General features: G+C 42.6%; 3 protein-coding genes across 4 annotated transcripts in view; 2 read left to right on the top strand and 1 right to left on the bottom strand.

The window, feature by feature from the left end:
- The window catches only part of rpa3 (replication protein A3), a 74103-nt gene that overhangs the window by 3457 nt on the left and 44742 nt on the right, over positions 1-25904 (bottom strand). The window contains exons 2-3 of one of the 2 annotated variants that reach the window (XM_055512725.1): positions 4807-4908; positions 4656-4730 (exon numbers count right to left, since the gene is read on the bottom strand). In XM_055512725.1, the coding sequence (XP_055368700.1) occupies positions 4656-4730; positions 4807-4908 (177 nt within the window). Of the gene's footprint in view, positions 1-4655; positions 4731-4806; positions 5050-25904 lie in introns of those variants that run through there. The other variant, XM_029166250.3, reaches the window with a different exon arrangement.
- umad1 (UBAP1-MVB12-associated (UMA) domain containing 1) lies at positions 5245-15294 on the top strand. Its single transcript, XM_029166249.3, has 4 exons — positions 5245-5440; positions 5579-5669; positions 13243-13328; positions 13714-15294. Exons 2-4 carry the CDS (start codon positions 5588-5590, stop codon positions 13960-13962), a joined length of 417 nt encoding a protein of 138 aa, XP_029022082.1. The 5' UTR covers positions 5245-5440; positions 5579-5587; the 3' UTR covers positions 13963-15294.
- The window catches only part of glcci1a (glucocorticoid induced 1a), a 74734-nt gene continuing 64273 nt past the window's right edge, over positions 15444-25904 (top strand). Inside the window, exon 1 of the mRNA XM_029167577.3 lies at positions 15444-16866. The gene's annotated coding sequence lies outside the window, so the exon portion shown is untranslated. The remainder of the gene's footprint in view (positions 16867-25904) is intronic.

Below are 25904 nucleotides of genomic sequence, written 5' to 3'. Positions count from 1 at the left end.
GTATCCTTACCAATGCCCTTCTGTGCTTCGCTCATGTATTGACTCATGTGCCCACTTATCTTAGCTGCGATGATGCCCGACATGAGCTTCCATGTTGTGGAGAGACAGGTTATAGGCCGGTAGTTGGATGGGACTGTGCCCTTTGAGGGATCCTTCATTATCAGGATCGTTCGCCCTTCGGTTAGCCATTCAGGGTGAGTCCCATCCCTTAGCAGCTGGTTCATTTGTGCTGCCAGGCGCTCATGGATTGCAGTGAGCTTCTTTAGCCAGTAGGTGTGGATCATGTCAGGGCCAGGTGCTGTCCAGTTTTTCATACCTGAGACTCTATGTTGGATGTCTGCCACTGTGATAGTCACTGGATTCTGTTCAGGGAGGTTGCTGTGGTCTTCCCTCAGATCCACCAGCCACTGTGCATCACTGTTGTGTGATGCCTCCCTTTCCCATATACCCTTCCAGTACTGTTCAGTTTCCAGCCTTGGTGGGTCTGCTCTGCTGTTATTACCCTGCCATTGAGAGTACACTTTCGCAGGTTGTGTTGCGAACATCCGGTTTATTCGTCTGGCTTCGTTATCTCTGGTGTATCTCTTTAGGCGGCTGGCCAAGGCTTGTAGCCTTTGCTTGGCAGTTTCGAGTGCTTCAGGTATGGTCATCTGGCTGTACCTCTTGGGCATTGGTCTTTTCATTGCACCTCTCTGGGCCTCTGTCATTTGGCTCACTTCCCTCCGAGCTGCCTTGATTTTTGCCTCCAACCTTCGTTTCCATGGTGGGTATTTTTTCTCATGGCTCCCATGGTTGCTCTTGGCTGAGATGCGAGAACAAGGCTCTGTTGGAATGCTACTACTCAAGTAACCCTAGTCAGAGGGGTTACATGCAAAGAATGTGCGGTGAATGGGAACGGAGAAACCCACATTCAAGGCTGACGGCGAAGCAACTAGTAGCTCAGTGTTCCAACATCCACAAACGGCAACTGCTATCACAACTTGAGATTGACGAGATACAACACAAATGCTACGGCAAGGGGGAGCCAGGACGCCAGGTCAGAGGGGAGGTTTCACCATTTCCCCAACCGGAAATTGGGTACGAAGCCCCAAGAAGCACAGATACGCTGAGCGAGGCAGCAACTGACCTGAAAGATAAGATCATGGCGAAATTAAACAGGCAACCCCGAACCCCACTACAACGGCTAAGTGAAGTACCATCAGAAAGTCTCATGGAAGATGTGAATGCAGCATTGAGAGCGATCCCTACCACAACAATCACGGAAACCAATGAGCTGATATACGCTTCAGCATCAGTGATCCTAGAGGTGCTTGGCTATAAGAGCAACCATGGGAGCCATGAGAAACAATACCCACCATGGAAACGAAGGTTGGAGGCAAAAACCAAGGCAGCTCGGAGGGAAGTGAGCCAAATGACAGAGGCCCAGAGAGGTGCAATGAAAAGACCGATGCCCAAGAAGTACAGCCAGATGCCAATACCTGAAGCACTCGAAACTGCCAAGCAAAGGCTACAAGCCTTGGCCAGCCGCCTAAAGAGATACAACAGAGATAACGAAGCCAGACGAATAAACCGGCTGTTCGCAACACAACCTGCGAAAGTGTACTCTCAATGGCAGGGTAATAACAGCAGAGCAGACCCACCAAGGCTGGAAACTGAACAGTACTGGAAAGGGATATGGGAGAGGGAGGCATCACACAACAACAATGCACAGTGGCTGGTGGATCTGAGGGAAGACCACAGCAACCTCCCTGAACAGAACCCAGTGACTATCACAGTGGCAGACATCCAACAAAGAGTCTCAGGTATGAAAAACTGGACAGCACCCGGCCCTGACATGATCCACGCCTACTGGCTAAAGAAGCTCACTGCAATCCATGAGCGCCTGGCAGCACAAATGAACCAGCTGCTAAGGGATGGGACTCACCCTGAATGGCTAACCAAAGGGCGAACGATCCTGATAATGAAGGATCCCTCAAAGGGCACAGTCCCATCCAACTACCGGCCAATAACCTGTCTCTCCACAACATGGAAGCTCATGTCAGGCATCATCGCCGCTAAGATAAGTGGGCACATGGGTCAATACATGAGCGATGCACAGAAGGGCATTGGTAAGGATACCAGAGGAGCCAAACACCAACTCCTGGTAGACAGAACAGTTGCCCAAGACTGCAGAGTGCGACACACCAACCTGTGCACAGCCTGGATCGACTACAAGAAAGCCTATGACTCAATGCCACACACATGGATCACTGAATGCTTGGAGCTGTACAACATCAACAGAACTCTAAGGGCCTTCATTGCAAACTCGATGAGGTTGTGGAAAACCACACTTGAAGCCAATGGGAAGACACTTGCCCAAGTATCCATCAAATGTGGCATATACCAAGGAGATGCACTGTCCCCACTGCTGTTCTGCATAGGTCTGAACCCCCTCAGCCAAATAATAAACAAGACTGGCTATGGATACCGACTCCGGAACGGGGCCACCATAAGTCACCTCCTCTACATGGACGACATCAAGCTGTATGCTAAGAATGAGTGAGACATCGACTCGCAGATCCACACCACAAGGATCTACAGCTCAGACATCGGGATGTCATTCGGGCTCGAGAAATGTGGGAGGATGGTGACAAAGAGAGGCAAGGTAATCCACACAGAAGGGGTCTCACTCCCAGAAGGAACAATAGCAGACATTGAGGACAATTACAAGTACCTTGGAATACCACAGGCAAACGGCAACCTTAAACAGGCAACAAGGAATACGGCAACAGCCAAATACCTCCAACGAGTAAGGCAAGTCCTAAGAAGCCAGCTCAATGGCAAGAACAAATCCCAGGCAATAAACAGCTACGCCCTGCCAGTGATCAGATACCCTGCAGGAATAATAAGGTGGCCAAAGGAAGAGATACAGACCACAGATGTTAAGACATGAAAGCTCCTCACCATGCATGGAGGGTTCCACCTCAAATCCAGCACCCTGAGACTATACGCTAGCCGCAAGGAAGGAGGCCGAGGACTAGTGAGCGTGAGAGCCACTATCCGGGATGAAACATCCAAGATCCATCAGTACATCAAGGATAAGGCCCCGACAGATGACATGCTGAGTGAATGTCTCAGGCAGTGGAGAACAGAGGATGAGATCCTGGAAGAGGGACCATCATGGGAGGACAAGCCCTTACACGGGATGTACCACCGAAACATAACTGAAGTGGCTGATCTCAACAAATCCTACCAATGGCTTGAAAGGGCCGGGCTGAAGGACAGCACAGAGGCACTCATCCTGGCTGCACATACCAAGCGATGGCAACATCAGGAAAAAGGAACATGAGAAACTAGAGAAATACCAAGGGCTCAGGGAAGAACTGGAGAAGGCTTGGAAGGTGAAGGCCACAGTGGTGCCTGTGGTGATCTGAGCACTAGGGGCTGTGACCCCCAAACTGGAGGAGTGGCTACAACAGATCCCTGGAAAAACATCCGAAATCTCAGTCCAGAAAAGTGCAGTCCTAGGAACAGCAAGGATACTGCGCAGAACCCTCAAGCTCCCTGGCCTCTGGTAGAGGACCCGAGCTTGGAAAGTGGATGAGACCACCCGCGGAGGGTGAGAATAGAGTGTGTGTGTGTGTGTGTGTTTTATTAATAAATCATGCGTCAGCCTGGAGAGGCCTGCAGCACATCACCAACTAGAGGAAACCATCTCCACACCCTGAGGCTGGCAAACTCCTGGCAGACAACCTTAACGGCTTCTACTGCCGGTTTGAAAGGAACCACCTCACACCTCCTGGCCAGAGAATAGGCTCACCCACAACCCCCAACACTCACACCCTCACGTCACCAGACCCCCCACTGGCACAAAAGGTTTGTGAAGGGGATGGCTGTTGTCTCCTTCAGAGGAAGAAAACCAGAAAGGCTCCAGGACCTGACGGTGTGCCCTGGCTGCTTCTGAGCTGAACACTAGTGGTCACACAATACAACTCTATGACTCTTCACAGACGCAAACATAAACGTGCAATAATCACTGTTGAATGTGACACAGCAAGCAAGCTGCAGTTTATATTCTTTATTTGTTCATTTTTGTAAATAACTATAATTAAAATTGTAATTTTTTTTGTCACATGAGGGAACCAAGACGGACTCAGACCACATAATTCCTTGGTCCTGTGCAAACTTGGCCATTAAAGCTCCCCCAGTGCTGAAATAAATTTACCACTGCTTGTTTCTTTTGATCTCCTATCGGAAAATAAGGTATCTCTTTTAATTTCTTTGTTGTTTAATTCTGTTCAAGTTTCCTCTTGATCTATCTGAATTCAGATTAATTTCAAAGTGACTCTTAGTTTACTAATTATTATTTTCTGCAGGTTAAATGTTGCATTTCTTTCCTATTTAAACAAAACTACCCCAGTGTGTTGACCCTAGCAACACTTGTAGACCCCAGATTTAATGGTGTGTGTGCGTGTGTGTGTCAGTTGAGTCGAGTCTGTCAACGAGGTTGCCTGTAGGGATTTTTAAGGTCTAGCAGGTGTCAGTATTCAGTGACACAGTATTAATACAGTTTTGATATGTGTCGAAACGCTTCATGACGCCTCATCTACCCATCTCTACTAAACAATGCTACAACAACAAACACCACTTGCCCATAATTCTTAAAATGGACTCACCGGTTCGTTCAGTTCTACTGTAGCGATCTTTCCTTCGCCATCGCAGATTGTAAACGTTTTCCCGGTTGGATGCACCTGACAAGCAAAACGACGCCTTCTCTTACTGCCAGTGTTCGCTACATGAATTCATCTAGCTGCACAGAACACTCACCTTTTCTACACGCCCGACCAGGCAGACTGCCTTGCTAACGTGTTGTGTCAACATGTGGCTGTTTATTCTAGGTTTAGGAACGTCGAGTATTCCAGCCATCTTAGTGCCTTCAACTATGGCGTTAGTTTTCTCTGACTCTGTAGAATTAGCGCGGGAAATGTTTAGTTGTATATTTTTTGTTCTTGGTAGCGCGAGCTGGCGGAGTGCGTCAAATAACGTTGAAACTTGCGGGGCCAATGAACTCGGCACAGACAGTAGGTATAATCAAGCGCCAACTGATTTTTGTTACGACATATCCGTTGTGCACTTATATTTTACCCCTGGAAACATGGCTGGGCAGTTCCGGGGCGTTTTTAACTGCAACATTTCGAACAGAACTATAAGGGGCATTCATTGTTTCTGCACGAGCACGAACCATATTAAAATCAGTGACGTCCACGAACGAACATAGCCTGAAGTCTAATGTTACAACTTGTCAGCGGAGCCATATTGAGCTGGAAGCATTTGAACGCAAACAATCGCTAAAGCGGATCGGAACCGCGGGGACTTACTTGTTAGGTACATGAGAAGATAGAAACACACAGACCCTTACAACGGGCCATGTGGTTTTGGTTCTTGACGATCATATAAAGAGGTAAGTTACAGCAGTTACATGACGTGTGTGTTGTTTTCTGCACTGTAAATGTTGAATTGCTTCAAAATGTATTTAAAAGTTATACGTGTCAAAAAGTAGCTCATTCGTCCACTGACGGCTGTTCTGTTCTGTCGACAGGAGAGGATCATGTTGAGTTTGTTTGGACTGCGTAAAGACGCAAAAAAGCCAACATCCGACAAAGAAGTAGATGGAGGATTTGTTATCGTTGGTAAGAAGCGAAATCTCAACTAGAAACGAAACCAACACTTTATTTTTGCAGTAACACTACGGATTTAATGGCCATTTACTACTTTGAGACGTATAAAGCACGTAGTTTTTTTCCCGTAATTGTACACAAACACTGGGAAACATCGTTTAGGATAAATTTCATTGTTTGGTATGTTATAGTTTATATATTGTCTTTTTGTATCTAGAAATGCAAGTAGGTAGCAACAGTTGATATTTTAAAGCAACTTATTTTAAGTAACACAAATGAAGTTATTGGCTACAGATTATTTATGCTACAATACAGTGAATGGTTCCAGCATCCTTTCAGCTACAGAAACCATTACAATATCAAAATGTTCATCTTTTTAAGGAGAAGTGTGCTATTACTTTTGTCATTCATATGTTTCATATTGTTCAAGTTATTAACTTTTTTTTTCTCCATTGAATTGAATGGAGAAATGTACATTACCTTATGGGTAATGCACCCTAACAGTGTGTGATAGTTATCCTTGCCATGATTGATATATAGTTTTGTGTTGCAACTTTTTAGTATTAACAGCTGTAGGTTTTAAAGTGTTACAAAATTTAGCTTTTTCTATAGTTATCAAAGTTTTGATTATGTTAACGCTATTATACGTTTATGCAAATTACTTTCTAACCCAGAGCAGCCTCTTTAGCTTCATTTTTTACTTATATAGATATATCCAGGTGTTCCCGTTTGTATCAACCACTTTCAGCTATTTTTTCAAATTGTTCAATTCAATTGAATTCAATTCAATTTTATTTATATAGCGCCAAATCACAACAAAGTTATTTCAAGGCACTTTACAAAGTAAGGTTTAAAACCTCACACAACTAAACCCAACAAATCCCACATACAGCAAGCATTTAATTTGACAGCAACAGTGGAGAGGAAAAACTCCCTCTCTAACGAGGAAGAAACCTCCAGCAGAACCAGACTGGATGTGGGCGGCCATCTGCCTCGACCGGTTGGGGTGAGAGGATAGAGAGATAGAAAAGCACAGCAACAGCAACAAGCAACAACAAGCAACAACAGAGCACAGGCAGGATGGTAGGACCAGGGACTGGATGCAGGCAGGATGGTTGGATCCGCAGCTGCCCATCACAGACACCAAACTTTGAGTCCTATGATGAGAGAGACAGAGAGAGAGAGAGAGAGACAGACAGACAGACAGACAGACAGACAGACAGACAGACAGACCTACCTACCTACCTACCTACCTGAGCGAAAGAGACAAGGTTAGTTAAACATGGGACAATGATGAGAGGTTATTGGACAGAAGAGGTAGAAGGAAACAGAGGAGCTCAGTGTATAAATTAAGTCCCCCAGCAGTCTATGTCTATTGCAGCTTAACTAAGATATAGTTGCTGTGACTAACAATAATTGCCAGTGACCTGAACCATCTCTAACTATAAGCTTTATCAAAAAGGAAGGTTTTAAGCCTAATCTTAAAGGTGGAGAGTGTGTCAGCTTCTCGAACCTGAAGAGGGAGCTGGTTCCAGAGGAGAGGAGCTTGGTAGCTAAAAGCTCTGCCTCCCGTTCTACATTTAAAGACTCTAGGAACCACAAGTATCCCAGCACTCTGAGAACGAAGTGTTCTGCTGGGAGCATAAGGAACTATGAGGTCTTTAAGATATGAAGGAGCTTTATCATTGAGTACTTTGTAGGTGAGTAGGAGAATTTTAAATTCTATCCTACATTTTAGAGGCAGCCAGTGCAAAGAAGCTAATGTAGGAGAAATGTGATCTCTCTTTCTAAGTCCTGTCAGAACTCTGGCTGCAGCATTTTGAATAAGCTGTAGGCTTTTTAAGGAGCTGTTAGGACATCCTATGAGTAAGGAGTTACAGTAGTCCAGCCTAGAGGTAACAAATGCATGGATCAGTTTCTCTGCATCGCTCTGAGAGAGGATGCTTCTGATTTTAACTATATTTCTAAGGTGGAAGTAGGCGGTTCTGGAGATTTGTTTAATGTATGATGTAAAAGAGAGATCCTGGTCAAAGATGACACCAAGGTTCCTCACAGTAGAATCTGAAGCTAATGTTATGTCATCCAGGGTGGCTATCTGACTCAATAGTGTCCGTCTCAGATTTTAGGCCCAACAATAAGAATCTCGGTTTTATCTGAGTTTAGTTGAAGGAAGTTTTGGGACATCCAGGATTTGATGTCTTTTAAACAACCCTGAATTTTGACTAGTTGATCTGTTTCATTTGGTTCCAAGGACATATATAGCTGAGTATCATCTGCGTAAAAATGAAAATTAATAGAATGCTTTCTAATAATCTCACCTAGAGGAGACATGTATAGGCTAAACAGAATTGGACCCAGCACAGAACCCTGTGGTACTCCATAGCTAATCCTTGTGCATGTGGAGAATTCATCATTAACATGAACAACCTGGAATCTGTTCAACAAATAGGATTTAAACCATCCCAATGCTGTTCCTTTAATCCCGATTCTATGTTCTAGTGTCTGTAATAGAATGTTTGGATCAATTGTATCAAATGCAGCACTAAGATCTAACAGGACAAGGACGGAAACTAGACCATTGTCCGAAGCTAATAGAAGATCATTAGTGACTCTAACCAGAGCTGTTTCTGTGCTATAATGTTTTCTAAATCCTGACTGAAAATCTTCGTACAGGTTATTCCCACTTAGGTGGTCAGATAATTGTTTAGGAAATAAAGGGTAAATTTGAAATGGGCCTATAGTTGGCTAGTTGTCCAGGGTCAAGGGTTGGTTTTTTCAATAGAGGTTTGACCACAGCCACCTTAAAAGCCTGTGGTACATAGCCTAGTTGTAAAGATTGGTTGATTTGATTTAATATGGACGAGCTGATTAAAGGTAGAACTTCTTTGAGTAATCTGGTTGGGATTGGATCTAAAAGACAAGTGGACGACTTGAAAGAGTTGATTATTGAGGTTAACTCCATATGAGTTATGGGGAAGAAGCTGTTTAGGTAAGAGGATTTAATAAATTTAAAGTTGATGGATTTAGACAGTGCTTTCTGTCATTTGGAAGAAGTCGCTGCTGAATGTTTTTTCTAATGATGATAATTTTATTAGTAAAGTAGTTCATAAAGTCATTGCTTCTGAGATTTAAGGGGATAGTAGACTCAATACATCTATGACTCTTTGTCAGCTTGGCTACAGTGGTGAAAAGAAACCTGGGGTTGATTTTGTTTTCCTCAATTAGGGAGGAATAATATGTTTTTCTAGCAGCACAAAGTGCTTTTTTATATTCCATTAGACTGTCCTTCCATGCAATGCAGTTTACATTTATTTTGTTGGAACGCCACTGTCTTTCTAGTTGTCTGGTCCTCCGCTTTAGGCTGCGGATATGAGTTATACCACGGAGCTAACCTCCTCTGATTCGCCTTCTTCTTCAGAGGAGCCACTGTGTCTAACATTGTACGTAGAGAAACTGCAGCATCATCTACAAGACAGTCAACCTGTTCATAAGGATTAAGGTGACTGTTCTCTGTGTATCTACAAGACATTGAGGTAAAAGATGATGGAATCATCTGCTTGAATCTGGCAACAGCGTTGTCAGATAAACATCTGCTATAGTAACATTTCTTTCCAGCTATTGTAAGTTCAATTGTGCTAAATTCAAAAGTTAATAAGAAATGGTCAGATAACAGAGGGTTTTGGGGAAGAACTATTAAATTATCAATTTCAACCCCATGTGTCAGGACAAGATCAAGGGTGTGGTTAAAACGATGAGTGGGTTCATTTACCTGCTGTGTAAAACAAATAGTGTCTATTAAGGAGTTAAAAGCAGTGCTGAGACAGTTGCTGTCAACATCTACATGAATGTTAAAGTCTCCCACTACAATGACTTTATCTGTGCTAAGAACTAAGTCAGAGAATTCAGTTAAGAACTCCGAATATGGAGCAGGAGGACGGTAAACAATACAAAACACAACTGGCTTCTGGGTTTTAGAGTCTGGGTGAGAAAGGCTCAGAGTGAGGCTCTCAAATGAGTTATAACTATGGTTAGGTTCAGGAGAAACTAATAAACCTGAGTTATAAGTTGCTGCTACTCCTCCACCTCTACCTGTACTTCTTGGAACATGATAGTTGATGTGACTCATTGGAGTCGACTCATTTAAAGTAACATATTCATCCTGCTGCAGCCAGGTTTCAGTGAGACAGAACAGATCTATGTGATGGTCACTTATCAAGTCATTTATTAAAAAGGATTTAGATGAGAGAGATCTGATATTTAATAAACCACACTTTATTAACTTACTGTTACTTTGTTCTGTAAGAGGAACTGTTTTGATGTTTATTAAATTCTGGTAAGTCACTCCTCTTTTGATTTGTTTGTGACTTGTATAGTTTAGGTGGTCGAGAAGCAGACCCAGTCACTATGACTATAAATTGTTAAATTGTTGTTTCTTGAGAAATAAAATCGAAAATAAATCATTCAACATTATTTGCAAATTAGAGTGCAATTCATTATGGGTAGTGAATTGTGACTAATACTCACATAGCATTTCCTACATTGTAGCAACATTCAGAAGTGAAACTAATAACAAACAAGTCTTACATTAGGTCAATTAACTGACTGCCCAGTGAATTCCTGTGCTTATGTATAGGTGAAATCACCCATGTCTCATTCGCTGCAAGAACTCAGAACTCAGAGATCAAAGAGACAATAGCACTCCCTTAGCAGAAAGCAACCACCATTTATTTTTCACACACCCAACATATTACTGCTTGCTGATGGTCACTCTCACACACACTCTCCTAACTGCGTTTTGTGTACCACACAAAAAAGAACAAAAAGAAAACATTACAACTATAAATGAACAAGATGCTAAATTAATTTCACCAAAGTTATAACATTTTTGAATCCTAACTTTAACTATAATACTACAAACACAAGAACAGTTGTTTTACCCATAAGCCTTAGCGGCTCAAGGCGGGATTAACCGCAGTGGGCCACTACAATATGTTAAAATTAAAATTGATGTATGATTTTATATTAAAATATTCTCATTTGCTTAGGTTCACACCTTTGAGACTGTTCAAGTCTTGACTCCGGAGTGGGGGATCTGGGTTTGATTCCTGTCTGTGTCATGTTTATGCAATCATATTATAATATAATTATTTGTATTTCCCAGATAAATTTAGTTATATGCTTAATCTATCACTATATTAGTAATCTATATCATAAATGAAGAACTTTTAAAAAGCTTTAGTTTTTTGAGTAGGATCTATACAGCCCCTCTTTGCAGTGATATAAGCAGCTAGTGTGGCTGTGTGGCAAAAGAGCATGACTCTGATGCAGGAATTTTTTGTTCGAAACCTGACTGGAACAAGTCTTTGAACAAAATTCAGAAGAAGGCTTTACAGCACTGTAATTAAATTGTGTGAAATTCTTTATTGAAATCAAACTGCTTTTGTTTTATTTTTGCACTTTTACCTCTGCAACTTCTTTGCAGATCTGATCAGCTATACATTCAACTCATTAGGTAGTTTCAGTCATGTTTAATTGATTAATTACAAATAGTTAATTAGAATATTTTACAGTATAAGGCATGTTTATACATTCACTTCTTAATACACCTACACTGATTTCCTTCAGATAAATTGCATTATATACTTAATATATCAGCAACTTTCAGCTATATTATAAAAGGGTCATCTGTGACTAGTCATTCACACTGTTTTACACTTCAATTAACCACACACTTTTCAAAATAAAAGTTCAGATTTAAATAGCAATATTTCTGCTTTCAACTGGTTTATTATGACTTTTATTAAATGACTATTTTACAGTTTAGTAATTAGGCACACACTTTCTCCACATTCTTTCAAAATAAAAGCACCAATCCAAATCTTTACACTAAATAACACATTTTCTGCTTTTGTCTGGTTAATTACGATTACTTAATGAGACTATATTAATGTTTAGCAATTACCTGCACATGCTTCCTCCAATACTCCAACCTTTCTAAATTGAAAGCTGCAGGTGTTTTAAATGTTTCCACAACTCTCAACTATTCTTTCAGCTCTTGAGCTTTACATACCTATTTTAATACATTCAGCTATATTTCATCAAATTCAGCAATCCTTTACATACTTCCTTCATTTTAGCATTTCTTGAATTCAACTGCTTCCGCTTCTTCTAAAAATATTCAGCTCTGTTTAAACAACTCCCAGTTCTGAGCAGATATGCTCTTCAGCAATACCTCGTGGAAGCATTCACTGTGCATTTTTTTGGAAAAAGGTGAAATGAAGTCTAAGTCCAAAGTAACATGTTTGTGACCAAGGGCATTGTGAGGTGTGTCCTTCTAGATGCAGAGCTGATAAGCTCGATTTAGGCCAGGTGCTGACAGTATTGCTTGTTACTTGTCACTGGTATGAGGAATGGAGTCCTGATGCAATTACAGCTGACTGAGGGTCCACTTTAGGTGTCATTTGGTAAAAAGATGCCGCGATGCTGCTGTGAGACTCTCTTACGTAACATGTTATTGTTAACTCTTCTCAGCATCTGTGATCAGCTGTTTGCATCAACAGTGTTTATTGCATTCAAGTAATACTTCAGACTCGAAGTACTATGGTGCTTCAGCTGATTCACATTCACCTTTTTTGCGAATTACTTGTTTTAATGAACTCCTACATTCGGAAGACATTTAAATTTATAATCTCCTCATAAGACTCCTTTACCTTTCTAAATTTATTATTTTATGCATCAAACATATCGTTGAACTCCAATACCGGACGAGCTAGCCATTTATTACAATGGATTCAGTAACCGTGCCTTTTGATCCCCATGATGGGTCACAAAATTTTGATCCTGTAGGTGTTTGAGAGTTTCTGTCAAGTTTCTGGTCTTTCAGGTTTCTCACACACACAGAGTAGATCAGGTGAAACACTACTTGCGCTACTTCTCTGTGCTCTTGAAACAGAAATGGCAGGTGTATTTACATTAGTTACTTAGTAGTTTATTATGAAGCCTTGAGGCTAGCCACAAAACAACTGATCAGAATTTCACATTTACATTTATTTGTCGTGTGCATTTGAATTGTGATGACTGCAACTAAGTGATTGAAAGGCTTTGTTAATGAGCCGTTCTCTCTATGCTCCTGTCTCTTTTTGCACTATGCTGCTGGCCATATATTTGACAGTACACTCATGGCAACTGGTCTTTCCTCAATTAAATCCACCAACACTCTGACGAAACAGGTGATCTGAAGGAGTTCCAAAAGAAAATGTTCCCTATAAAAACAACAGAAAATAAGAAAATGTGTTGCACATACACACATGTTCAATGAACCTTGTTTACTGAAACAGTGTTAATCATAATTGATATTCAACCATTTATCAGAGTTTATTATAGCTTAATTAACTGGTCATTGGTGCAACATCAGCTGATTTCACATGCCCCAACTGTATTTCATCTGTATTTCATGGATATATGAAAACAAAGTTGCAAAGATACCACATATACAGATCATTGTTATGATTATATATATAAGCTGATGATAGGGTTAAAATAACCTCAGTATTGTAATGTGGCGTTGTGTTGATTTGGTCCACAGGAGAGACAGCTGACGAACAGAGGAGGAAAATGCAAACAATAAACATTGTACAGCCATCAACAAATGTGATAGTGCAGCGATCCAAGGTGAGCTTTTTATACATGTCCATCATTTTATGTCTCAAAAAGAAAATCTGCTAGTCTTTCTTTATTTGCTGATTTGCATTTGCTTTTCAACTGACCTTGTCCTGCATAGTTTGTATAGGTCAGTCGTCGTCACTGACATGTTGACAGATGTAGTGAACCCACTGTGAGCCACTTACTCAAACTGAGCTGATTTAGGAGCTCTCAAACACAAAGTGATTACTGGAGCATTAGCTGCCTGGTTTCTCAATAAACTCAAACATAATACCAAAACACCAAGTGGTAGAAACAAGTCCTGTTGACGAGTTGAAACGTTCATCCTCCTGAACTCCGAACACTAGGCTTCATCACTTAAACTGAAGGATGCTTCTGTGGCCTATTTTCACAGCCTTCCTGTCCATCTTCAGCTCAGCCCACCAACACAAAGGTTTGTGCCACAGCGGGGGCAGCTGATTTGGCTACAAGCCTTCCAGATCTTCTTGGGGACGTCCCCTTCACTTTGGCTCCTCATGTCCAGGCCGTACAGGCAGGACTGCCCCTCATCTCTGACATGATCTTTTCAAATGATATTAAGTACAATCTGGCTCATTTCCAGTACGACTTTACTTTGGAGAACTCTGTGCTTCATGATTGCTAGTTTGTTTCATTTTAATATCAAAAGTACACACTGAGACAAGGTATGTAAATTAGATGGAACTTCAACATAGTACATGAAGTACATACAGCATCAGACATTTAGCATCTTTTGGTTTGCTGAGGAAGAGTTTTAGAAGTTAAATGAAGTCACACGAAGAAAAGAAAGAATGTAGCATACAAATCACATGGCAGAGTTGCAGTCAGTGGAGAGTTCTATGACTCAGCGATCATTGAAGGTGCTACTTACAGGTTTATTGTGCAATGACCCTGTAGTTTATCAGTAGCCTGCATTTCCATGTAGATTTATGTGTGAAATATACTGTAAATGCATCTAGAAGTCAGTTGGTGATGGAACACAAACAGTTTGATGGAACCACTGAAGTATTATTATTATTATTATTATTATTATTATTATTATTATTATTATTATTATTATTATTATTATTATCATCATCATCATCATCCCATGATCCCAATGCGGTTCAAATGGATTTGGGTTTCACTGTATATAGCACATAGCAGTACTAACTGCTCCTGAAGCTTGCCTACAGTGCAGTGCTTTTATTAATTAGCAATTGGGGCTTAACACAAGACCAAAGACATACAGTAGTGCTAAATCATGAATTCTTCTTTGAAGGAAGGTTTCAAAGGATAGTTTTATTATAGGGAGTTCCTTGTGCTAATTGGAATAGCTACCGCAAAACCTTACATTTGTAGACAATTAAAGACCTAATTATAAACCCTGTTTGAGATGCAACATGTTGGGAGTGTGTGAATATTTTACTAATGTAATCATGCTGTCAACATGATGCACTTTCTTTATGTGACGTACAGAGCAACAAAACCTCTCTGCTGTTATTGTTGTGCTTTTCCAGAAAGCATTTTAGATTTAAATACAGTCATCTTTGCTTTTCAGATGAATCAGTAAACCTGACTACCAGTGACACCTGTCACAAGGTTGGGGCATGTCAGCTAGCAGGTGAAGGGCGATCTGTAAAATGCAGTAGTAAACTAGAAACATGTTCAAATCTAAGGATAAAGATCTCAGCCACTTGTGTATAAGGCACTGTGACTGATTCTGTCTTTGTAGAATTGCACTGTGAACATTTGGAAGGATGGGGTTGGACGTTACTGACAGCACTGAAAAAAAAAATCTGAAACAGGGGCAACTGAAATGTAAGAGACTGGATATCAATTTCATACCAGTGATGAGATTACAATGGTATGGTTTCACAAGTTTGATCAAATTCCACTTTTTTAAACCTACTATGCCTTTTAACATGTACTGTAACTTATATTTCAGGTTGTATTGAAATAAACTCTTTATTTCTCATTTTTTTCCAGTCACCTAATTCACTTCATACAACAGTAGTTTTCTATTGGCTTTAATCTATGTTGTAGTTCAGAACAATATGCTTTTACATACATTTTGGTGCTACTATGTCCTACATGATACAGGCTGCTTAAAATGTTTGGCCACCAAGAATTTCAAGGCTCTGTTTCATCTGTTCTACCCATTCATGCATCACCCCTACAGCTCGTGCCTGGTTGGCTCCTGAGCTGGGACCACAAAAAAAAATAAAAATAGAGAAGCGTGATTAGGGGAAAAAAACATTTTGAAAAGCGAGCAGCTGAGTTTATTAGAGGTCTGGTCTATTGGAGTTAATGTTCAAACATGAACTAAACTCTCAGCGGCATAATTATGAGATGAACAAATAAGTAAAACGTATAATATGTAAAAAGGGAAGAAGCCTGACAGGCAATAAAGGATCAGCTGAATGAGTCACAAATCCAAAAACAGTTGATAAGTTGTGATCCATAGAAATCATCCTATTTAAAATGTACTATACAGAGATAACGGATATTTGCACTAAACAGTTATAGCCTCAAGAATAAAAGCTTTAGGTGTGATAAGAAGTAAATATGTTACAAAGATCCACAGTTCACGGTGCGTTTGTCCTGTGGAGACAGTCCTGCTTGCAGTGTGTGGTTCCTGTGTTTTATTTTGGTAGGACGGAAGTAGTGGTCACGCAAAGAGGCGCAACTGACAAGGTGGGTGTGTTTAAATGTGACCATGACTAAAGCACTTGTTTTATTCAAAGGACCGATCCTCTGCATTATTATCTTCAGTTACGCTGTTTGTCAAAAAACAAAAACTTTAAAGCGACAGTGCGACATTTTTTTTACTCCTGCGCTTTTGCATGCAGAGAAACTAAATCAAAAGCAAAGTGTACATACATACAGTATCTGCTGATTCAATTCAGGAAAACACACTCAAATGTCAAAACAGCTTTTTGAATGTGGATCATAGGCTCCACCTATGATGTGATCGTTTTCATAGTTCTTAGTTTAGTGAGTTTTGATGATGTTTATTAATTAGAACAACTAGAGGCGCACACCGCTGTCCCTGTTTGCTCTCAGTCCTGTTCTAGTTTCTCCAAGAACGTTCAACTTGGCTCAGAAGACGCGAACAGATGCAGGACCTGTTTGTTCTTGCATCTCTAGGAACAAGAAAGAAACTTTTTAGCAGGGTTTCAAAGACATGGAACCCGTTCCAGCCTACTCTGGTTCGTGGACAACGGGGCACATCATCATTGCATCAGTCGCAGCGTGCTCATCATCCCAGCAGCGGATTAAAAAAGCGGCTTCCCTCCAGCTTCCTTCTCTTCCTGTAGCAACAGCACCACTACGGACCGGTGTCAGCCTATCCGTGCCAGGGTGCCCGACCATCGGAACAGCCCAATCCGCTGCGCTTCCTCTTCCATAACAGCCAGGAGCTACCCAGGATTTACGTCCCGTTGATCCAGTCCCGCCAACCCGGGTGGAAGCGGCTCGGGCGTTAGGCTGCTGGACCTGGACAGCGGGAGCTGGCCGGAACCTCGACCACCTTCGCCTGTTTCCAAAGGTAACGTTCAGAAACATGGAAGCCCGTATCGCTGTCCACTTAGCTGGATGCTACGCTAACTACCGTGCCTGCTAGGATGCGACCATCACCAAAGCAGATTAAAAACTGCAGATGAAAGATGAATGAGTAAGATAACTGCTGTTCGAAAAGCTACTTGATGCTGAAAACCCCAGTACGCGGTGGTCGTGTCTTCGTCTCACCTTCGATCCATCGCCCATCAGAAATTGATTACACTTTTCTATTCATTTGCCACCAGGCGCCACGTTATGTTATGATGCGATTACGTAGTGAATATATTAACGAAGGTATGAATAAAGTGTGTTTTCTGCAACTGAGCTTAACGCTCATTATATATAGGCCGAATGGTAAAGTAGGCGAGCTCTCAGCGACTCTAAAACAAAACAACTTCCGCAATAAGTGAGAACCGTTTCCACAGCTGGTCGGCGTAACGGACCTGAAAGCTACCTAGATGCTAGGCTTGTCGGCTAGCTGTCTAATTAGGTCATCGCACACCACAGCTCTAGTGTTTGACTCGAAACACCAGGAAGCATTTAAGTGCGGTGTTTTCGCCATGGTTGTTAAATGTAGCAGAACAACACCGACGTGTTTCACCGCGAAGCTGTTAACGTCATAGTACATCTGACTAATACGGAGCTTAAAAAGTCAATGTGCTACGGTTACGTGATACGGTTGTGTTTATTGTTTATTTTCCACTGACATCTGTGATGCTTTGGATCCCGGGAAGTGGAAGCCTCCGTTCGAAGCTAACAGGTTCACTGATGTACATAATGCTTATCATTAGCTGTCACAATGGGCTGCGCACATTAAAAGCATGACATGCGTTCATGGGGACGTTACGCCTGTGTCTCCTATGGCAACACTGCTGTCTAAGACGTCAACAAAGGCCCTGGTGATCCACACACATGTGGCAGCAGAGGCTCATCAATGGACTCTGGACTAGCCTGGTCCGACCAGGGTCTGAGGCGGCTGCATCCAGGCAGTGATGGAGATGTCCTGCTTCCTTTAGGACCTGTGCAGTGCAATGATGAAGCTACAGTACGTCAACCAGATTAATGGCAGCTCTGTGCCGTCACACTGACATTCATAACTCTTCAATTAGGCCACAAATATGTCTGTATTGTAGTTTTCTAAAGCCAAAACTTTATTTCTAACCACTTAGCTTGACTTCCCAAGTATTTGATTTATATGGAGTCATTCAGTGCATCAACAGTAACCAGATTACATTGGGCTTTTCCATGAAAGCTGATTACTTAAATGTCATTTTACAGGAAACCAGGTTACTAATGAGCTTGTTACCACAGCATGGTGCAGAACCATGGCTGCAGATGCAGCTGGTTAAAGGGGACATGACTATATGGAGTGATGTGGCCTGCTTTTATGAAACCCTGTAGCCTAAATAACCGTCCAGCATGCTTTGCTTTAATTCTGACTTTGCAGTGTGAGGAGAGAGAGCTGTTTCTGTTTACATGTCTCACAGCCTCAGCCAGCTTTCTCTAAGCAACCTAGTTACATAAGTGCTTGTAAAGGTTGCATTCAGTCCCACTCAGACCATCACATGCTCTTAGGGTTAGGGATCAAGGTGTCAACCACTTTCAAACTGTGTGAAACTGGCTGGATTATTGCTGTGAAGGAGTCATATGGACACATGAAGTCTCGTTCCAGTGTTCCGCTTTGATTTCCCAGGCTGGGTTTGCTGACATGGACATGAATGACCTTGTACTGTACACTGGCCCTGTACATGATCATCCACAAGCTCACTGGCTGAGATTTATTGATCTTCATGGTTTAGTTTTCCTTTCTGTGATTTTTAATCCACAAGCTCTGAACTCATTCACTATGTTAAAGTTTATATATCACAGTTTTATATTGTTTAAACCTTCTTATTTTAAACCAACATTGGAATTACACAGTTAAATGTAGGAACCACTACTTTAATTAAAACTGAATGTGCAAAACCACAGAACCTAAGCAAATGGTGTCAAAATGCTTATTTAAAGGTTTCCTGTTTTAAAAAAAAATATTGGACCTGGGTGTGTCTGTGAAGTTTTTCTTTTTTTTTTTTTTTTTGTCCTGTCCAGAAGTTCAACAAGCAGCATGTATTAGGCTGACTGCCATACTGTGTGTGTGTGTGTGTGTAGACACACACACACACATATATGTGTGTGCATATACACTCATACTCACTCATACTCACACTCATACTCGATTAATGGTTTACGTTGTGTGTGTGCCAGAGGGGGTGTGCAACCAACTGCTGAAACCAAACAAATCAGTTAAGCAAACAAAAGGCACAAAATAAATAAATAGGGATGTACCTTAGGCTGACACATTAATAACTAAACAACTGCTGGACTGTGGTTTACCTGTGAAATTAATTTTAATACTAATAATAGTGTTAAGGAAGTTTTTGTTTCACGGTGTGTCATGTAGTATGCAAATGACACGTGATCTCCACACCCCCTGCAGAAGCACATATGACAGGTGAGGCCAATTACAGCCTCCTGGTAAGGCCAACATTCACCAAGCTCATTCTCTGGTAACTGAGATTTATAAATAGAATAGCTATGATGGGTGGCAGTGGCTTAATTTGGAAATAACTATTAAGGACTCAGCTCTGCTTATTTTGCACACTGTGCTTGCTAGAAGGGCAAAAGTAAGGTGATGTCATTATAGTAAAACTACAAGGCCCCAAAGAATTTTGAACATTAAAGAGCATTAACAAAATATAAACAGCAATTTGAGTGAAGTTATAGAGCGTGTATACTGAAGTTATAACATTGTGTTTGGGTAAGTGTTAAATGGTCTTCTAAGCATCTTTACTGTGATTAAGGTTCTACCTGCATATTTGTGTTAAGGTAATTTCAATTGCTCTCATTTGTTTTGAAGCTAATTTGAGCTAAGGTTAAATATGAAAAGTTTTCTTTTGTAATACAGAAACAATGTTTACTCATTTTACACACATTTGTAGGCTACTCACAACTATAAATTATTAAATATATTAATTAATATTTCTTTTACACATAGCAGTTATATAATTACAGTTCAAAAGTCACAACATCATAGTTATCACAAAATGTCTGACACACGTACTGAAATACTGAATCTGCGACAGAAGTAGAAAAACTACGAAGAAGTGAAAGAACACAAACCCTAACAGAAAAGGAAAGAGAGCTTCAAAGTGAAAGGCTAAAAAGTATACAACACAGGTATAAGGTAATCTATGAGAAGTGGAGATGTTGTGCAAGAATAGGAAAGGAATTAGAGTGATAATGCTTCTGAGGATGAACTAAAGGACACATGTATATCAGTCGCATAATTCATCATTCAAAGGGCAGAAAGACGACTTAAAGAGTATGAACCAGGCAAAGACAATTAGCCTTGGCTAGATGTTGGATCAATCCTAGATTCCACAAGTTCTTTATCAGGACCATTGTCCCATTGATCAAAGGGTGGCTCCTCACAATCCAGCATCCGCTCAGTAAAGCGAATAGAGGCTGAAGCTTCTGCATCTCAAGAGGTCTTAGATGTCTTGGAGGACTAAGAAAGGGAAACAACATAACTTCAAAGGCTAGAGGCTGAAGATAAACAGCGAATGACACAATTTGAAGCAGAGTTTACATAGGCAACAAGCTATGCAACACAAACGAAGGAAGCTTGCACGTTTAGAAGAATTGAAGAAGCTGGATGCTGCAAAAGCTTGAGTAAGGGTTTATGATGAAGTTGAAGAGAACATTAAAACAACTGACTTTTATAATTTGCTTCAAGTTCCTAACTCTATAGTTTCACAAGCTGCAGCACAAACCTTTTATGCTTTTAATCCTCCATTCATACCTCAGTCTCAACCACAAACGACACAGACCCCCATGCTTACAGTTCTTCCTTCTCCAATTACATTCCACCAATCACAAGTCGAGTTGTTAATACTTCAAGTCCCTCTTTGATTACTCATCCGAGGACAAGACAAGCCACTTATCAAAAACACCTCAACCTTCTCTAGCTACAGTGCTACAGGAGCAGAACAGCGCAAATCTGATTAATGTACTAGCAGAAGCTATAAGTGCTAATCGTCTTCCAACACCAGAGCCTGCACTGTTCACTGGAGGCCCGTTGAAGTTCAAATACTGGCGATTATCCTTTGAAACAATAATTGAAAGGGAAAACATTCCAAAAAGTGAAAAACTTTATTATCTGATAAAATATTTAGGTGGCACCGCAAAGAAGGCTGTTGAAGGTTTTGTCCTACTAGGCCCAGACTCAGTTTGGAAGCTGTAAGATTAATGTTTTGGGGAACCATAAATAATTGGGAAGGCCCTCAAAGACAAGCTGCATGGATGGCCAAAGATAAGCTCCAGAGATGGCTGTGAGTTAAGAGAATTTGCAGATTTCCTCAGAAGTTGTGAAGCTGCTATGGCCCACATTAAAACACAGGAGGTTCTTTATGACTATTAAGAGTCAAAAGATTCTTCTAAAATTACCAGACTGGTTGGTTTCCAGATAGAATTGAAAGGTAATGGAAGTCAGACAACTAAGGGCTAAGTACCCACAGGCTTCATATCAATGATCCAATACCCCCTATACAAGCACTCAAGAACGTGGAATGTGAGAAAACAAGGCATCCACGCAAACAAATAATTCAAGCATAGACTCTAATCACAAATACAGCTCAGAGCAGTACTCCATCATGTGTCTTCTGTGAAAAGACAGGACACACTCTCGACAAGTGCGGACGGTTTACTGAAAAGACTGTTCAAGACTGTGTTAAGTTTGAGTACTCTCAGAAGCTTTGCTTTGGATGCTTAAAGGCTGGTCATTAAGAAGGTGTGATAACAAAAGCACGTGTGAAATGTCATCGTGCAGTCGCTCAACAACACTAAATGGAGTTGACACTTTAAGGGACAGGACAGAAAGGGCTGCTACAAAAACCACTAACAGAGTGATATAATATGTCTTAAGCACTCAAACATCCCCTTACTTGCCAGTTTGGGTGTCATCTACTAAGCAGAAATTCTTGTATATGCACTCAGACACACAAAGCGATACAACCTCTATCCTAGATGAATGGCCCAAGAACTAAATGCAAAGAAAGAAAATGTCTGTCTAGGGTATGGTTCCCCAGCCTGGCGCCTGGTTTTGGCGCTCAGATTTGAAATCTCTTTGTTTTCACTCACTATTATCAGGATGAAGACATTACATGCAGGCTGCAGTACCTCCTTTGTTTGAGCATGTGGGACCTTAATAATAATTCTGTTAACAGATTATACAGATTTGGTCCACCAACATTCCCCCTTTTTGTTCTGAATGATGGCGTGTCAGCCGTCTCTTTGGAACAAGATGTTGAAAGGGTCCATGTGCTCTGACAGGTTCCTTAAGGTCCTCAGTGTACTTGTCCTGTGGGCATTATCAATGTTCATTGACAGTCCATGTATTCCAAACAGTCCTTGTTTGCTAGGGTTGGAGGCAAGTCTGAGCATTTTAGAGGCAAGTCTGAGCATTTTAGAGGCATGTCTGAGCATTTTAGAGGCATGTCTGAGGAGAGGCAATAGCATGTCTGAGCAGAGGCAAAAGCATGTCTGTCTATAATCCTAAACCATATAATTTCCAATGTATTTCTCGGGTGAAAGAAACACAAGAAAAGAGAGGGATAGATTAGTGAAGAGAGGTGTGGTTAGAGTTTAGCGGTCAACCCATGAAAAAACTGTAAGCTGGCAAGGCATTGCCAGGTTGGTGTCTTTATGAAGTCTGGTGACTACGGTCTGTGTACATTCTCTAGTTGCATGAGATCTAAGCCATGGACCTGTTTCTAACCACAATTTAAGTTGGTACTGCCAGGGTTGCATAACCGTGGTGGTAGTGGACACAAGGCTTTCCTTGATAAGGCTTCTTTTTTTTTTTTTTTGTTCTGTCCAGCAGTTTAACAGGCAGCATATCTTACGCTGAGTGCCATATTGTGATGGACAGGTTTGTGATCCAGCTGCTGAAACCAAGCAAATCTGTTAAGTAAACAATCGGAGCAAAATAAATAAGAAGCAGCGATGTACCTTAGGCTAACACATTCATAACTAAACAACTGTTGTACTGTGGTTTACCTTGGAGAATAATACTAATACCAATAATAGTGTTAAGGTATGTGCACATACTCATACAAACATATACATATCATATACATACACATGTGCATTGTTATACATATCCCATACTACTTAATAAAAGTCATGACATAGAACACCACAATTTCCATATTCACACATTATTGATATTGGTAGTGTTAAGTATCAGTAATTCTTACAGTTGGATTTGGAAAGTGTCCCACTACAAGGTTAGTAAGGCTGTAGCTTAATATTATTCACCCAAAGGGTGAGGCAGACGTTGGTGCATGAACAATGCCACTTGTGGAAGCCAGGGTGATGTGAGGGGCTCGGCCACTACGCCCATCCAGCAAGCAGAGGAAAGAATCCTAGCAGCCAGGGAGCCCACACACCTTCAGTTCCAGGAGCGCAGGTGTTGCGACCCAAGCCGCCCACACAGAGCCCCCCAGGCAGAGCTGCAGCAGCCACAGAGACAGCACCCGAGGCCAGAGTGGGCCACCGTGGGTCAACACTGTTCACCCCATGAGAACCAGGGGCAAACACTTCCCCCCGTGGGAGGGTTGGCCTGAAAGAGTGGAGCCCGAGGACCCACGGTCCGTAGGGAGCCCGCCAGGAGATGCCCCCGCGCCCAGAGTGGGTCTGACCCCCAGTCCACCACCCCTACACGAGCAAAGCGGGGCCTACCCCATCGGCCCGACCTCATCCCCTGGCACCACACCGGCCTGCAGCACAAGGCCAGCAATTGGTGGGGGTCAGCAGAAAAGAGACCACCCAGGCAGACGATCATCGTACCTCGGGAGGAAAACCGAACCCCCACACTCCAACCGCACTACACGCATACTAACTCACACAAACACAGACGCATACACCCACCCACACGTCACATCAACACACACACACACCATAAACTCTCTCACAACAAACTAGTCAATCATGCGTGAACCAATGCACTCTCAGATACATTCTTGCACCCACACCATTCGCTTGGTCACATTCGTGGGGAGGGTAGGTCTCTGGCCTGCCGTTCATGTGGCCCCAGGCAGGGACCAAAGCTCCTGAGCCCCGCCCACCTCCCCCAACCCGGGGGAAGCAGAGGGCAGCGGAAAAGGCACCCCAGAACCCTGCAACCCAGCTTGGACGTGAGTGTCTGGAACTAAAGTGCACTGAAGGTGGGTGACACCTCCAGGAGCACGACCGCTGGCTGACGGTGTGTCCCCCGGACAGTGCCCCCCCTCACCCTAAATGTCTCTTTGCAGTTAAAACTGGGTGGTGATCTCTCCACCAGGGCCAGTGGGCGAGGCCACAACTGGCCTCAGCCCCAGGCCCCAGTGAAAGAGCCCACCCCCGGCCCTAAATGTATGTGTATGTGGCTAAGTATGAGGAACTTTGGGAGACTGTCAATTCTCCAAGGGGTCCAGCAGACAGAGCCATCAATGGGAAGGCTCCGTCTACTGGCCCCCCCGGAAGGAGCCCCCAGATTCCTGGACGAGTGTGTATGACTAATGCAATTAAAACTGCAGAGCATCCCACTTGGGAGGGACGGAACCACTTCCCGGTAGCCCCGGTCCCTCCATCAGCAGGACGTCCCTTGCAGACCTAAGTGGATGAATATGGAGAAATGTACCCTGAAGCAGAGCACCAGGGTCCGCAGAGCTTTGCTACCCATCCCACTGCCCCCTATAACCCCCAGCCAGGAAGAGACAGCCGAGACCCAGGGACCGCAGTACTACTGCGCAGGCTTCACACGCAGCGCAGCCAGAGCCATCCTCACCCTTCTTTCACACTTACCCATTCTCTCGCTCAAGTATGCCCATGCTCGCCCCGTGTAGTGCTACACTCAAACCCACACACATACTCTGCGGTTGTGCATTGAGGGCCAACCTCCGCCCAGGGCCAAATGAAGGTTGTAGCCTGAGTAGTCTGCCAACTCCCCCTGCAACAGGCCCGAGCAGTCACCAGAGGGCGTCGGACCGCTAGGGCAGGCAGCGCCCATCCCAAGCAGGGGCAGCGCTCCAGGGGAGAGACACCCCTCCGGGCACAGGCAGGCACCCCCAGAGGAAGTCCCCCGGGCGCAGGTCCCCAGGTCCGCCCCCCGCACACCGGCAGGGAGGCCCGCCTCCACTCCCCAGAGACAGGCACACGCCAACCTCCAAAATGGCCCTACCCCGGCACAGAACCGCCGATCTCAGCAGCCACCACACCCTCGCCGCAGGGGACACACGCGGCCAGCCCAGAATCCACCAGTCCTGTTGTCCTGGTTCCTTAGGTAGGCAGGCACCCCCAACCACTAGTCACCCCCCCACCACAGCACCCGAGCCCCATGCATCCTTACCTGGAAATGGAATCGATCAGAGTATAGTTTTTGTTCATTGATTTGATGAAGCAGATTAAACCTTGGTGAGATCTGATTGTTTGTTCTGACTGTAATTTATAATTTTGGGAATATGAGTTTCCTGTAGTAAAACAATGTCTGCTTGTAGGGTTTCCAAATGATTAAATATTTTAAATCGTTTCTCCTTCTTATTGATTCCATGTACATTCCAAGTGACAATATTCAGTGGTGTCATATCTTACCTGACCGCTGTGGATCACTCGTCTTGTGTGTATGTAGTGTGACAGACTTTAGCTGTGTGGCTAACCTTAAGTACCTTTGTATTCTGAGTTGTGTGTTATCTATGTATGTGCACGTGTTTCCCCTGTGCAGTAGATGTTTGTGTGTGGCTGCTGGAGGGCTACATAGCTGGCTGACTATGTGGGAGAAGAATAGAGAAAAGAAGGATGTACACAGTGTGGAGTGAAAGTAGGTGAAGGAAAAAGACTAAAGGGAAGGAAAATTAAGCTGAAAGGAAAGTGAGTGATTAAGCATGATGGGCGCTTTGCAAAGTGAGTGGGTGAGTGACATTAGAATGACAATATACATTTACATGAAAC

This window comes from Betta splendens, chromosome 11 (assembly GCF_900634795.4).
Source record: "Betta splendens chromosome 11, fBetSpl5.4, whole genome shotgun sequence".
Lineage (NCBI taxonomy): Eukaryota > Metazoa > Chordata > Actinopteri > Anabantiformes > Osphronemidae > Betta > Betta splendens.
The sequence above is the reverse complement of the archived record's forward strand: the minus strand, read 5'-3'. Positions and strand labels throughout refer to the sequence as shown.

What these genes read in the sequence shown, in the direction of transcription:
- umad1 (XM_029166249.3), top strand. Translation starts at nt 5,588, where the DNA reads ATGTTGAGTTTGTTTGGACTGCGTAAAGACGCAAAAAAGCCAACATCC. An exon ending in TGGAGGATTTGTTATCGTTG is followed by an intron (nt 5,670 to 13,242) that starts GTAAGAAGCGAA and finishes TTTGGTCCACAG; the next exon opens with GAGAGACAGCTGACGAACAG. An exon ending in TGATAGTGCAGCGATCCAAG is followed by an intron (nt 13,329 to 13,713) that starts GTGAGCTTTTTA and finishes CTATTTTCACAG; the next exon opens with CCTTCCTGTCCATCTTCAGC.